Source organism: Ictidomys tridecemlineatus, chromosome 11, assembly GCF_052094955.1.
Source record: "Ictidomys tridecemlineatus isolate mIctTri1 chromosome 11, mIctTri1.hap1, whole genome shotgun sequence".
Classification (NCBI taxonomy): Eukaryota; Metazoa; Chordata; class Mammalia; order Rodentia; family Sciuridae; genus Ictidomys; species Ictidomys tridecemlineatus.
Genome location: NC_135487.1, coordinates 115,665,030 through 115,677,392, shown reverse-complemented (window position 1 = coordinate 115,677,392; position 12,363 = coordinate 115,665,030). Strand labels below are relative to the sequence as shown.

General features: G+C 43.6%; 1 protein-coding gene across 6 annotated transcripts in view; it reads left to right on the top strand.

Annotated features, from left to right (window-relative positions):
* Nos1ap (nitric oxide synthase 1 adaptor protein) overlaps positions 1-12,363 on the top strand; it is a 297,916-nt gene that overhangs the window by 280,861 nt on the left and 4,692 nt on the right. For 4 of the 6 annotated variants that reach the window (XM_078027134.1, XM_078027135.1, XM_040287314.2 and 1 more), the window contains 4 exons: positions 1,836-2,002; positions 4,826-5,005; positions 8,758-8,799; positions 12,032-12,197. In XM_078027134.1, coding sequence (XP_077883260.1) covers positions 1,836-2,002; positions 4,826-5,005; positions 8,758-8,799; positions 12,032-12,197 — 555 coding nt within the window. The remainder of the gene's footprint in view (positions 1-1,835; positions 2,003-4,825; positions 5,006-8,757; positions 8,800-12,031; positions 12,198-12,363) is intronic. The other 2 variants (XM_040287315.2, XM_040287317.2) reach the window with 1 other exon arrangement.

Sequence of the window (12,363 nt, the reverse complement as noted above, 5' to 3'; positions counted from 1 at the left end):
GTTCTTTAAGACAGCCACTCAAATGACTGAGGCCTGGTGTTCTGCACCAGCACCAGCTTTAGGGTAGCAGTTCTCTATATCTACGGCTTGTGTCAACCTGCTCTGTTTTTCCAATTAGTGCTTGGTCTCTGAAAACTTCCAAGAAATTGCATTTGAAGACAATAGTGATGAACCTAATCCCAAATACAGAGCAAGAAAATAGTTCCTGTGAAATGCCAAGAAATTATTTGATGTTTTTAGAGAGCCCAAGAAATAGAAAGGAACAAGAGATGAAGAAAAATAAGAAATAGTGGACTTTGATACATTGATATTAAGCAGTATGCTGTGTGTGTGTGTGTGTGTGTGTGTGTGTGTGTGTGTGTGTGTGTGTGAGAGAGAGTGATTAAAGACCTGGTCTCTGTCATCAGAGGAAGGTAAGAAAAGTGGTAAGTGGAAAAATTAACTCAAAAAGCTGCCATCTCTATCTCTGCATCTGCTCCTAGAGAGAGAATTAGGGTCAGTCCTGGAGTTTGATACTCTGCTAGGAGAGAGCTTCGATCTCCCTGCCCATACTCCTCAGTTATGGAAACCTACCTGTCCATCTGACTGGGCCTCTCTTACCACTGAAAAAGTTGGGCCCAAGGAGTAAGGCGATTTGTTCTTATCCATCAGCTCAGGAAGACCTGACTAGGGCAGATTGCCAGTCTCTGGACTCCCCTACAGGGTATTTCCTTCAGCCTGATTTCATTCCTGCTCTGGGTTGTAAAGGACATGACTGTACTGCCTTTTTCCAGAGTTCCCACACCCAGTCTACACAAACATAAAAACCTGGCAAAGCTGTCATATCCAGGCTTAAGGAAATGTCCCTTTCATTTTTGTTTGTTTGTTTTGGGGGGATGCTGGAGATTGAACCTAGTGGTATTTTACCACTGAGCCACATCCCAGCCCTTTTTGTTTGTTTGTTTGTTTATTTTTTGAGATAGGGTCTACCTAAGTTGCTGAAGCTGGCCTCCTCCCAAGCAGCTGGGATTATGCCTGGTTTCCCTTTGTTTCTGAACTTTGAAAAGCTATTAAAATGGAAGCATCTAATTGGGTTGGAAAGTTACTTAATGTACTTGAGTGGAAAGATGTGTGAAAATGGAATAAAGCCCATGATATCCCTTGGTTTGGCATAACTGAAAGCTGAAGTATTAGGTAGACAGGACATTGGTTTGTTTTTTTTTCAATTTTATAAGAAACAATACATTTTATTTTTCTGACACCACAGCTCTGGCAAGTGGTTTCATACCAAATTTAATGGAGGTCACACATAACGTTTTAAATATGGGAGATGGAGGAGAGGAAAGAACCACAAAATTTAAAACAAAAACAAAATCCTAGATAGCTTTTAGCATCTGTTCTACTCCCACATTAATAAAATTCACTTTCAATTTTTATTAGGAATTCCTAGTAAGAAGAGAACAGAAAACAAGGTGGGCAGGGGAGAGTGTGGTGGGGGAGAGAAAGGCTGAGGGAAAAGAGGCCAGAGGGCACTCCTAGGACCGAGCTCTCCCTGCTAGGGCCAGGAGGACACTCGGCATGAGACGCGAAGCTTTGTTAAAGTTATTTCTCCCAGTAGAGCACTAGATATTGTGGCTTCCAAAGGGAAGAGGAGGGGAGGGAAGCAGAGGGTCACCAGTGGGGGAATGAGGGAAGAGAACACCTTAACTAAGAGGGGAAGAGTGGGGAGAAAACTAGAGAAGATGAGATGGTGGGTTTATATGTCAGCAAAGACAGTGCTGAAGAGCACCTGAGCTGCAGCAAGTGAGGGGACATTGCTCTTGATGTCACCATTCCCTTCCCTATTGTTTCTGCAGGCCGCCAGCTCACGGGAGCTGAAAGAGCCTCCACTGTCACCGCAGAGGAGACTGACATCGACGCAGTAGAGGTCCCACTCCCAGGGAATGATGTCCTGGAATTCAGCCGAGGTGTGACCGACCTGGATGCTGTAGGAAAGGAAGGAGGCTCCCACATGGACTCCAAGGTAGGCAGGAGATGGCCCATCCAGGTGATCTGCACACGTTCCTGCTGCCTCCAGAATGGCCTGTGTCACTGCTTAGCCTCAAGTCATTGCTGCCTCCTTGCTCCACAGCATGGTAGCAGTGATGGAGCGTTTCCTTGCTTTCAGAGAGGCCACACTTTTGTAGAGTCAACCCATTGTGCCAACATAACACCGCTGTGTGTCACAGTGCCGCTGGGGAGCTCCTCCTTTTTTTCTTTTTGTACCAGGGATTGAAACCAGGGTCACTTTACAACTGAGTCACATTTCTAGCCTTTTTAAAATTTTTAAAGAAAGGATCTTGCTAAGTTGCTTAGGTCTCAATGAATTGCTGGCCTGGTCTTGAACTTGTGATCCTCTTGCCTCAGCCTCTGGAACCACAGGGAATACAGGCATATACCACCATGTCTGGCTTGTGGAACTCCTTTCTTTCTAATGTGTGTTGTCCTTACAGGATCCTGTTGGTTTGTATATTTGTTCATTTTTTATTTTGAAACAGAGTCTTGCTAAGTTGCCCGGGTTGGCCTTGAACTTGTGATGCTCCTGCCTCAGCCTCCTGAGTCTCTGGGATTACAGATGTACACCCCCAAAGCTGGCCCCACTGATTTTTTGTTTCCTCCTTTTCCCTAAACAATCATTTCTGCACAATATTCATGCAAGGCTCATCCTGGCATACCCATATAATACCCATAATGCCCTGTGGTTCAGCCAATGGAACCAAGTATACTTGGATCCCTTCTTCCTGCTTCAGTAATTATTTGTCTTCACTACTACTCTCAGGGTGGACATTATTACCTACTCTAACATCCTGCAGATGAGATGACTGAGGCCTTGAGGAGCAACTAATATGATCCAGTTTAAAAAACTAAGAATGTGAGACTAAATTTAAAACTGAATACAACTAAAGTAAAAACGAAAAAAAAAAAAAAAACAAAACCCAGAAGGAAAATTATTATTTTTTTTCACATAAGTACACATCAAGGTATTTATTATAATTATATAATGTATAAACTATACACAGTTTCATTTAGGATAATAACCTCTATTAAGAAAAGATAGAGGCAATCAAAAATATTCTTTATAATTATTGATTTCAACTTTAATTTTAACTTTCTATGATATATTTCACAATGTTAAATATTGTCAAGAGAAAAAGTAAATAGACAATGTAGAAGTTCAGCAGTATGGCTCTTTTACTTACCATTTATTATTAGATATGTAATATTTTCCAAAGATATTACCCTTAGAAGGAAACCCATCATTATCAGTGGCGTATAAGTAGTCAATATTTTTCAGGGCCAGGATTATGGCTCAGTGGCAGAGCTGTTGCATGAGGCACTGGGTTTGATCCACAGCACCACATAAAAAAGTAAACAAATAAAATAAAAGTATCATATCTATCTACAACTAAAAAAATTTTCATTCTGCATATAGATTTTACTTGTATATCTTGAAATCAGAGGAACCCCATCCTTCCAAAAATTATTCTCTGTATTTCTTTTTCTTTTTTCTTTCTTTTTAAAAAAATGTTTAGTTGTAGTTGGACACAATACATTTATTTACTTATTTTTATGTGGTGCTGAGGATTGAACCTAGGGCCTCGCACGTGCTTGGTGAGCGCTCTACCGCTGAGCCACACCCCCCTCTGTATTTCTTTTATTACTACACTTTTACGTCTCTGATTGGAAACTCAATTCTTGTCATATATCAGTTAGGCAACTTAGACCATTCAGAAGTAAAGTAATGGTCTATGTCAAAAAAAAAAATACTAGGATATGATGACCATAAATTCAAGATCACCCAAAAAGTAAATTTAAAGTCCCAGACCCCCTTCCCTACTCCTTGATGCCTATTCCAGGGATGGCGAGATGGTAATTTTATAGTCTCGATTAGACTATATCTTCAGAAGGAAAATTATTGACCAATAGCCCCTTAGATTTCCGGCCAGCTTACTGAATCATGGATACCTCTTTCCTTATCCTTCATTTACCTTATCTCAAGTCAAGATTTTTAGGCCAATTCATTAAAAAGAGAATCCCATATAGTGTGGAAGGCAGTAGCTGATGATCTCTTTGGTGTCCGTTTAGTCCTCTACAAGGGGCAATAGCTCTCTGTCCCTGGGTGCCTTCCTCTTTCATGTCTGAAGAGGGACCAGCTGCAGGAGGGCCAGAAACAAAATGTGGCTTCCTGTTGTTGAACTCTTGAGTCATAGGAAGGAGTCCAACGGGAGGAGCAGCCAGAAACTAGTGTAATCTGACAGAGGATCTCTCCAGATCATTGGTTTTCAAGTCCAGACTTTCTTCCCTGGTGTTCTCACTGTGAGGGGAGGCCGTGGAGAACTGAAGGCAGCTGGCCCTCACCTGGCTTCTTTCTCCAGTTTCTAACTCATGAGAAACATCTCAGACCCCTGAGGAAGGAAAGAACAGAAGCTTCCTTCTTCCTAGTCTTATGGTAATGTGGTAGGTTGCTATGTTTTATAGAAATAAATTCTCCTAAGTCTGGAATTTCAAGTAACTCAACAACAGGGTGTAATTTGAAGTAGCAGATTAAAGATGGGACTTTATCACTTGCCTGTCTCCCGTCTTGTGGGATCAGTTATTGAGATGTCCAGATACAGTTCTGGGTGGTCTACCCTCAGGCAGTGCCGCCATTTCTTCCCTAGAGCCCCATTTACATTCATTCAATAATCAGCATCTCCTGGACTGTACATTAGCCGTTTCACCCTGCCTGTGTACATGTCGTCAATATGATAGGGAAAGTGAGGCCCTCGATTGTGGCTCTTGTCCATGTATCATGTCTTCTTTTCAGGTCTCACCCCATCCTCAGGAGCCCACACTGACAGCTTCGCCCCGCATGCTGCTTCCTTCTTCTTCCTCGAAGCCACCAGGCTTGGGCACAGGGACGCCGCTGTCCACCCACCACCAGATGCAGCTCCTCCAGCAGCTCCTCCAGCAACAGCAGCAGCAGACGCAAGTGGCTGTGGCCCAGGTTCTCCTCAGCCTCCTCCCTACTTCACAGGCTCCACTCTCATGGGCTTGATGCGCCTTCCCTAGCAAGGGGCTCAGGGCAGGTTTAAAACCTAGGGAGCCATAAGGAATCGCTCATGCTATTGGATCATTGCTTGTTAGGGAGTCAGGGAGGTGGAGGAGAAAAGGGGAGAGACGGGGGTGCTGTTGAAATGGAAGGGCATATTCTGATTTCCCATGTATCCCCCGCTCTGAGTTGGGCTTGGCTGGCTTGGCTGAATGTTGTTGAATAATGACTTCAACTTACCAAGGGAAAAGATGCGCACAATTCCACCCTTCCTTTCCTACCTTGTTTTCCTGGTATTTAGGTTAGGAAGGGATACCTCTGAAGTCAGGACAGGTGTGACTTTGTGATATCACTCTTAAAACAGCTTCAAGTATAAATCTGTGCCAAACATTCTTCCAAAGAGTACTGTTATGGCATCCCAATCTACTTGTTTATAGCAGGTTTCCAAGCCTCCATTAGTGATCTACTTACTCAAAGCAGTATTTGATACAGAGTTGACCTTGGAATTCATCATATGGGATTGAATTTACAGGAATTTAGGTAGATTATTTGAGCCTTAATAAGAAGAACTATCTTACCCCTTAGGATTGAGATAGTGTTTATGCACTGAAAGGCTTGCTGGGCTACTGCTACTTGTTAGGAGAAACTTGAGCTAATTTCTCTTGCTGTTTGCTTTTCATGAAAGGCACATTCTCTTAGGAACCTATGAGTCTAAGCCTTATCTCTACCATGGGTAATTAGGAACTGGGGAAGATGCATCTGTTTATTCCATTTAAAGGCTAAATCCTGAGATCAGTTTCAGACAGGGTCAGGACCAGAATGAGTGGCTAAAGATAGGTGGAGGATGTGGTGGTCAGGGTTTGGCAGAGATGGTGAGAGATCTGGAAAGGCAGAGTTATGCATCAGCATTCTAAATCAGCTTGGGCAAACTTATTGCTCAGGTTTTCTGCAGTCTAAAATGAAGGGAACAGACTACTTCTGGGTATACTTATTGATCCTCATTGTGTCTTCTGCTTACTCTTCTCCTGAATTCTGGGTGGAGCAAGTTCTCCAAGCAGAGCTGTCCTTTCCAATGGTAAACTTTGAGGGAGCATTGGCAGTCTAGCCATATTGGATTTGCTGTGACTTGGTCATGAAAAGAACAGTCTCCACTGACCTGAGCCTGTAACACCAGTCTCATTGGTGATTTTGCAGTAGGTTTCAGAAGAGTAGGCCCACTGCCAATGTACTAGATTCTCCTTAAAAATACTTACCATGAAAAATTCTGATCAAAGGATGTGTGGTGGTTGTAGGAAGATTTACAGGTGTTTCCAAAACAGTGACAGAGAGGAGAGAATGTCATTTGTGGCTTCTTATGTTTGGGGGGGGCATCATTCCTCTTTGTCAGATAAAATAATTTATCTCCTATGGTAAATGATGGTGTGGCAGTCTGAGGATCCCCTCCTCCTTAGCATGGGGGATGACAGGAGCACAAAGGCAGAGTGCTCCAGCACTGGGTCCATTCCAAAACACATCATTTCCAAAAGTTTCCCATTGAATATAAATTCATTCTCCAACCATAATTCTTTTATCTTTCAGCATATCAATTGCCAAGTAATTATTATTTATCTAAGGGTAGGCTTGATGCATATTCATGATATTATTAGAAAGGCATTTGAATATGAAGTCACTGCTGTGTACTAAAGACAAATTATTTGCAAATGCATGATCTCCGCACAATAAGAGTATTGTGGGGGTAAAAGGAATCACTCATCTGCAAAGCAATAAGACCTATAACCTATCATAGGTCTATCTCAGCCAGAATGAAATCAGAAGAGTGATTTTCTGGTGTAAAATCAAGCATCTATCTCAATGGGACATCCCTGCCCTGCCCTGTTCTAATTGCCTCTCTTCTGAGAAGACAGTGAATCTGGAGGAAGAGAACAGTGTGGTGTTTGGGATTCATTTCATTAGCCTCTCTCAGTTCCAGCCACTTCTGCAGGCTGGGCAGCCTTAGCTTCTCATTCATTTGGAATCTGTCGGACATAACTGGCAGAGCCCTGCTTTACTCTCAGCTCAAGCAGTGACATGATGAAAAGCCTCAAAGCATCCACATCTCATATTGGTACAGTGACTTTGAGTACAGTGATAGACTTCCAAAGACTTCAAATGAGACAGGACTTTGAGATCATATGCTAGCTGCTTGAGCATTTCTTCTACCCCTCTCTGCCATCCCCATCAGTCAGTCTCTGACCACCTTCCTTCTGTCTGCATCTTGCTTTTACTGCCTAGGAACGTAGCAAGGATATTGTTCTATCACTCAAAATCTGGCTTTCCACTCCTGGTCCTATGACAGATTCAGTTCTAAAGTGGCATTTAGGCTTCTGAATTCCAGGCTTCTCTGCACTCTTTCTTCATCTCACTTTGTAGGATTTGGTCTAAGCACTTTTTGTTAATATCCAAATCCTTGTTATCCAAGCAATTATGTCAGATATGTAGGTGAGTTACTAGGTAGGTCATCTTAGTGTCTTTAACACTATGAAATAAACCAACTACAGTGTGCTTGGTTTCTCCACATAACTAGGAGTAATTTTCATTTCTAGCATGAGGTTGGTTTTACTCATTCTGCCAGACTCTATTGCCAGCAAACTGTGAGGTTTCTATCTTTCATCATTAAAATACCAGCAGTACCCAGAATTTCAATGATCAAAACTGTGACCTCAGAATTTCAGGTGGGAATATATGTTCCTTTTCTCTGTGAGCATCTGAGCTCTCCTCTGTTGATCCTGCATAAAAAGTTAAGGATCAGGCTCCAGTTTCTTACAGACAGGTATACTCTTGTGGTCACTTGTTATATGTTATTTATGTTCCCTGCCCCATTGTTCCCAGCCAATCTGGTTCTGCTCTTATCATTGGGACCAGGCTCAGGTCTCTTTTGTGGTGTTTTGATTTGGTGTAAGACCTCAACCTCTCCTGGTTTTATCCTAAATTCATTCAGAGCTGGTCTTAAGGGGCCTGCCCTAGCCTTAGAGGTACAGGGGTAAAGGGTAGTGTTCAGTCAATTCTTAAGTACTTCCAAGTCAGTCATCAGTGTGTAAATAGTGAATTACCCACGTCCCTCTGACCACTCTCCCCAGTCCAGCATGAGCCTTGCCTGGCTGCACTGGCTCCCTGCTTTTAGATGGACCCGAAGTTCAAGAGTGTGAATATGATTATAGTCACACCTTCGATCAAACTTGGAATGTAACTAGTACCTGCATGGCTGTGGACTGGGCCTACATGGCTCCAAAACTGATCTGGGCTTTGTGGCTAACTGTTAACAGCTAAGTAGGCCAGATCTGTTCACAGTTTGCCAATTCCTGGCCCAGCTCATGGGAGAATGTTAGTGCAGCTTAGTATTGTTATTTAAAGATTTCTCCTCTACCTGCTGCCAGTTCTGCTTGTTTAGGAATCAAGTAATTAATTATTTATGCTTTGCAATCGTGTGTGCTGTAGTTAGACAAATAGTGCTAAGAACGCTCCGCATCCCCACCCCAGGCCCTAGATTTAGCATCTGTCCTGTGCTTCTCCCAGTCCCCAGCACCCTGGTATGTATTGCCCAAGTTCCTGCCTCATGCATGCTGAGACAGCGCTGCCTGCCTCTGCTTGTGTGTGTAGTGTGTGTGAGGGCAAATTGCTCTGGTTCTTTCCACTGCCATTTCCATGTGCCTACTGCTCCCTAACTTCAGCCTGGCCCTGCCCCCACTTCTGATGGAGGAGCTGGAGTCCAGGCAAGTAGGCTAGAAAGTGAGTGGGGCCATGGTCTGATGTGGCTGGGTGGGTTGAGGGTGGGTGTCAGAGTTTGGGGAAGCAGCACAGAGCTGGAGAGTGAAAGGTTGAACGTATACATGTTATGTTGTGGCTAGGATGCAGACCTGGACACTAGCATGAGTGTGGCCTTGGTGCCACATCACCATGTTGCCTTTGTCACTGACTTAGTCTATGAGTGAATAATCATTGCCAAAGATGACACAGCTCTGGAAAGAATACACTAACATGTTCCTTTTCAGAAATTGATACAGTCTACCTTTCTGAAAGGCATTTAATTCTTTGCAAGGAAAGTAAGCTAAATACAAATAAACATCCCATTTGGGAAGAAGGGGTGATGCTTTCTGCTCCTGTCCTATAAATAGGGAAGTAAAGCATAGTGAGCCATAGCACACTGTCCAGACCAAGGCCGGAAGTAATGCTGCTTCATTCCAGCATCTCCAGGTCAAGTCCATATATACTTTGCCTCAAAGTTAAAAGAAGTCCCAGCCATTTTGTTCCCCACTTGACCTGATTTGGGTTCTCCTGCAGCACAGACTGCCTCAGCTGAGGTTTGAGCCTCATGCTTTTTGTCACTTGTGATGGCTGTAGAAGGAGAAGGGCTCATTAGTGCTAGTTTGGGGCAGTGACAACAGCATTTACTTTTCACATTCTCAAGGTTTAAAACAACTGAAATGGTATAACTCTGTTTGCACATGTAAAATTCTTATTTAGTCTAGGACAAAGTGCACTCAAGTTCAGGAATGTGTTCTCGTGGCACTTAGTGCCAGTGGATTTTCGATGGCAGCATTTGTTTCCAGGCTCTTCTTTTGAAAGAGTGTTGATGGCACTCCACCATTGGAAGTTGGATACCTGCAAAGGAAGATTCCCACTTCTTTCCCCCTGTCTTCTGCAAGAAGAAACCACTCTTTTGTCCTGAATCCTAATTCTCAGAAGTCACAATGGGTAACTGGGGACTCTTTTTCTGTGAACCTATAGCAAGTGGCCCCTAGTACTGGCCACTGTGTCTCCCTGGATGTGGGATCAACTGTACAAGCCCACAGCTAGCCCTCTCAGTTAACAGATGGAGAAGCTGAAGTTCAGAGAGAAGCGAGTTACCTGTAGTTGGCCAGGAAGTATAACAGACAGACTCCAGTATTCCATCTTCTGGCCCAGCACTTTTAAATGGCCTGTTCTGTTGGGGTGTTCATATTGGGATGTAAGGACCTGAGCCTAGTAGATGTATGCAGGGAGCCCTAAGAGATATCAGTTAGTGGGATATGGGATTCTCTGCTTTTTCATTTATATCCACCGAAAAATTTGTATTTCTGCCTGACGTTTCCATTTGGTTCTAAAGAAAGTAGAAAATGAATAATGAACAATCCTATTTGTTCGGTAGATTCCTTTCAATTATACTCTTAGTTTAAATAAGTAACAGAACTCACAGGTGGAAGGTTGAACTGGACTTTCCTCCAGGGGCATGTTTGAGGGCTTCTCACAGCAATTGCCCTCTTCCTTATAACCAGTAGGATTTGGGGGACTCCCAGGAGACACTATTCCATGCCTCATTTACCTAGGAACATAAAGGTTTAATAACCTCCTACCATTTGGGATCTAGATAAAATGTTATTGACACTTCTTTTCCTATTCAGACCTTCCCTCAGTTTATATGAAATAGCAAATAAAGCAGACATCTTGACCAAAAAATCAGTTCTGTCCTTAGCAATTCCTTGTGAAGGACAGATTTACTTTAGATTCCATAGGCACTATCTTCCTTGGGGAAGGATGAGCCCAACCTCATGGAGCACAAATGAAAAGTGGCAGCTAATCTCATTAGGGACTCAACTTGGCTAGAAGCAGAGCCAACTACAAGGTCAGGTCCTCAGATCTTGGCAAAGAGAGAGACAGGCACTATACCAAACAGTGTAATTTTCTTGGTATTGGCTCTTGGAAAGGACAGATACCTGGGGGCTGGTCTCTTAGTTGCAGTGTGAGATAACAATGGTCTTTTACTCCCTGACAAAATGTGAGTCTCTGGAGCAGGTTTCTTTTCAGAAATCTAGAATCTTTGTTATCTGAACAAGAAACCAGCTGCCTCCCTTCCATCTTTGTCCCCACTCCACACCTCACCTACCCTGACTCTGAGTGTTTGTTTATACTATGTTTTGGTCCAAGAAAACCTTCTTCACCATAGCTGCCTTGGTCCAGGTTGCCAAACTCACTAGTTTCCTTTCCTCGGAGGCCTTCTGAAACCCTCTCAGAGACTCCCTATCCACCTTTTAGCACAAGATTGTGGACATTTTATTGGCCTTGTGACTCAGTTTCTTCAAGCCAGAAGCCTGATATAATTGCCCCATATCCTCCCATTGAGTTTTATCTCCACTTGGAGACTACACACTAAGAATAGGCAGTAGGTAACACTGCCCACTGAGGGTGCATTTGCTGGCTGCTCTATCATAGAATGTTGTGAATTGTTAGAGCTTGCCATAAACATCCATTTCAGCCTTTCAAGGGTTGTCAAAAGAGGCCTTGTTATCAGTCACTCAGCAAACATTTGACTCCTTCCAGGAAGAAATAACTATCCCAGGTGTCAATATGGGAAGTAACAAGGAAACAGATAACTGGGCAGAGAAGTTCGCATCCACAGACATGAGAAGGAAGGCTTTATTACAGCCAGCTCACTAATTTAGTGCTTCCTAGCTCTTGTTATTTTTGTGCAAAAGGAAGGGAAAGGAAAAGATTATGTGGGGGTTGTTGTGCCACTATTTCTTAGTGAGCAGGTTAATGTATGAGTTTTTGTTTTTTAAAAGACAAGATGAGAAAAGGGTACCTCCCTCAACATGGCAGTGCTGTGTTGAGAGCAGGAGGAGTTTTCACAGCAGGGCTGGATGGAGGGAAGTGTTTGTGGTGGAGTGTGGCCCTTTCCTGCCTCTTGTCCTTGTGGTGGGGCTCACAGTAGTACCTGAGTGATGCATTATGGCCCTCCCTCCAGACAATCAGAGAGATCCACAGGGGCCATGACCAAGCTGCTTTTGGCTCCTCCTCCTAAATTACAAGCTGAGGAGCCTACTTCATTGTGAAGAGCTTTGTCTTGAGTTGAATGTAGAGGGCATCTCTGGTCCTAGCCACCCACTGGCAACTGTCATTTGCATTCATGTCCTTCTCTTCTCTTTGTCCTGTCTTCTCTCTGTCTTCCCTTCCTCCTCCTTTCTGCAGGTTCACTTGCTGAAGGATCAATTGGCTGCCGAGGCTGCAGCTCGGCTGGAGGCCCAGGCCCGCGTGCACCAGCTTCTGCTGCAGAACAAGGACATGCTCCAGCACATCTCCCTGCTGGTCAAGCAGGTGCAGGAGCTGGAGCTGAAGCTGTCAGGACAGAATGCCAGTAAGCCAGTGCCCTGCCCAGCCACACCTCCTTGTATGCAAGCTCTGGAAAACACATGCTATTTTCCTAAAGCTTTGGGGGATGCTTTATTAAACCTCTGACTTTGCCTTTGTATTCCAGCAGAAAATAGGCAGCTTTGTTTATTTTGTCTGTATATTCATGAATT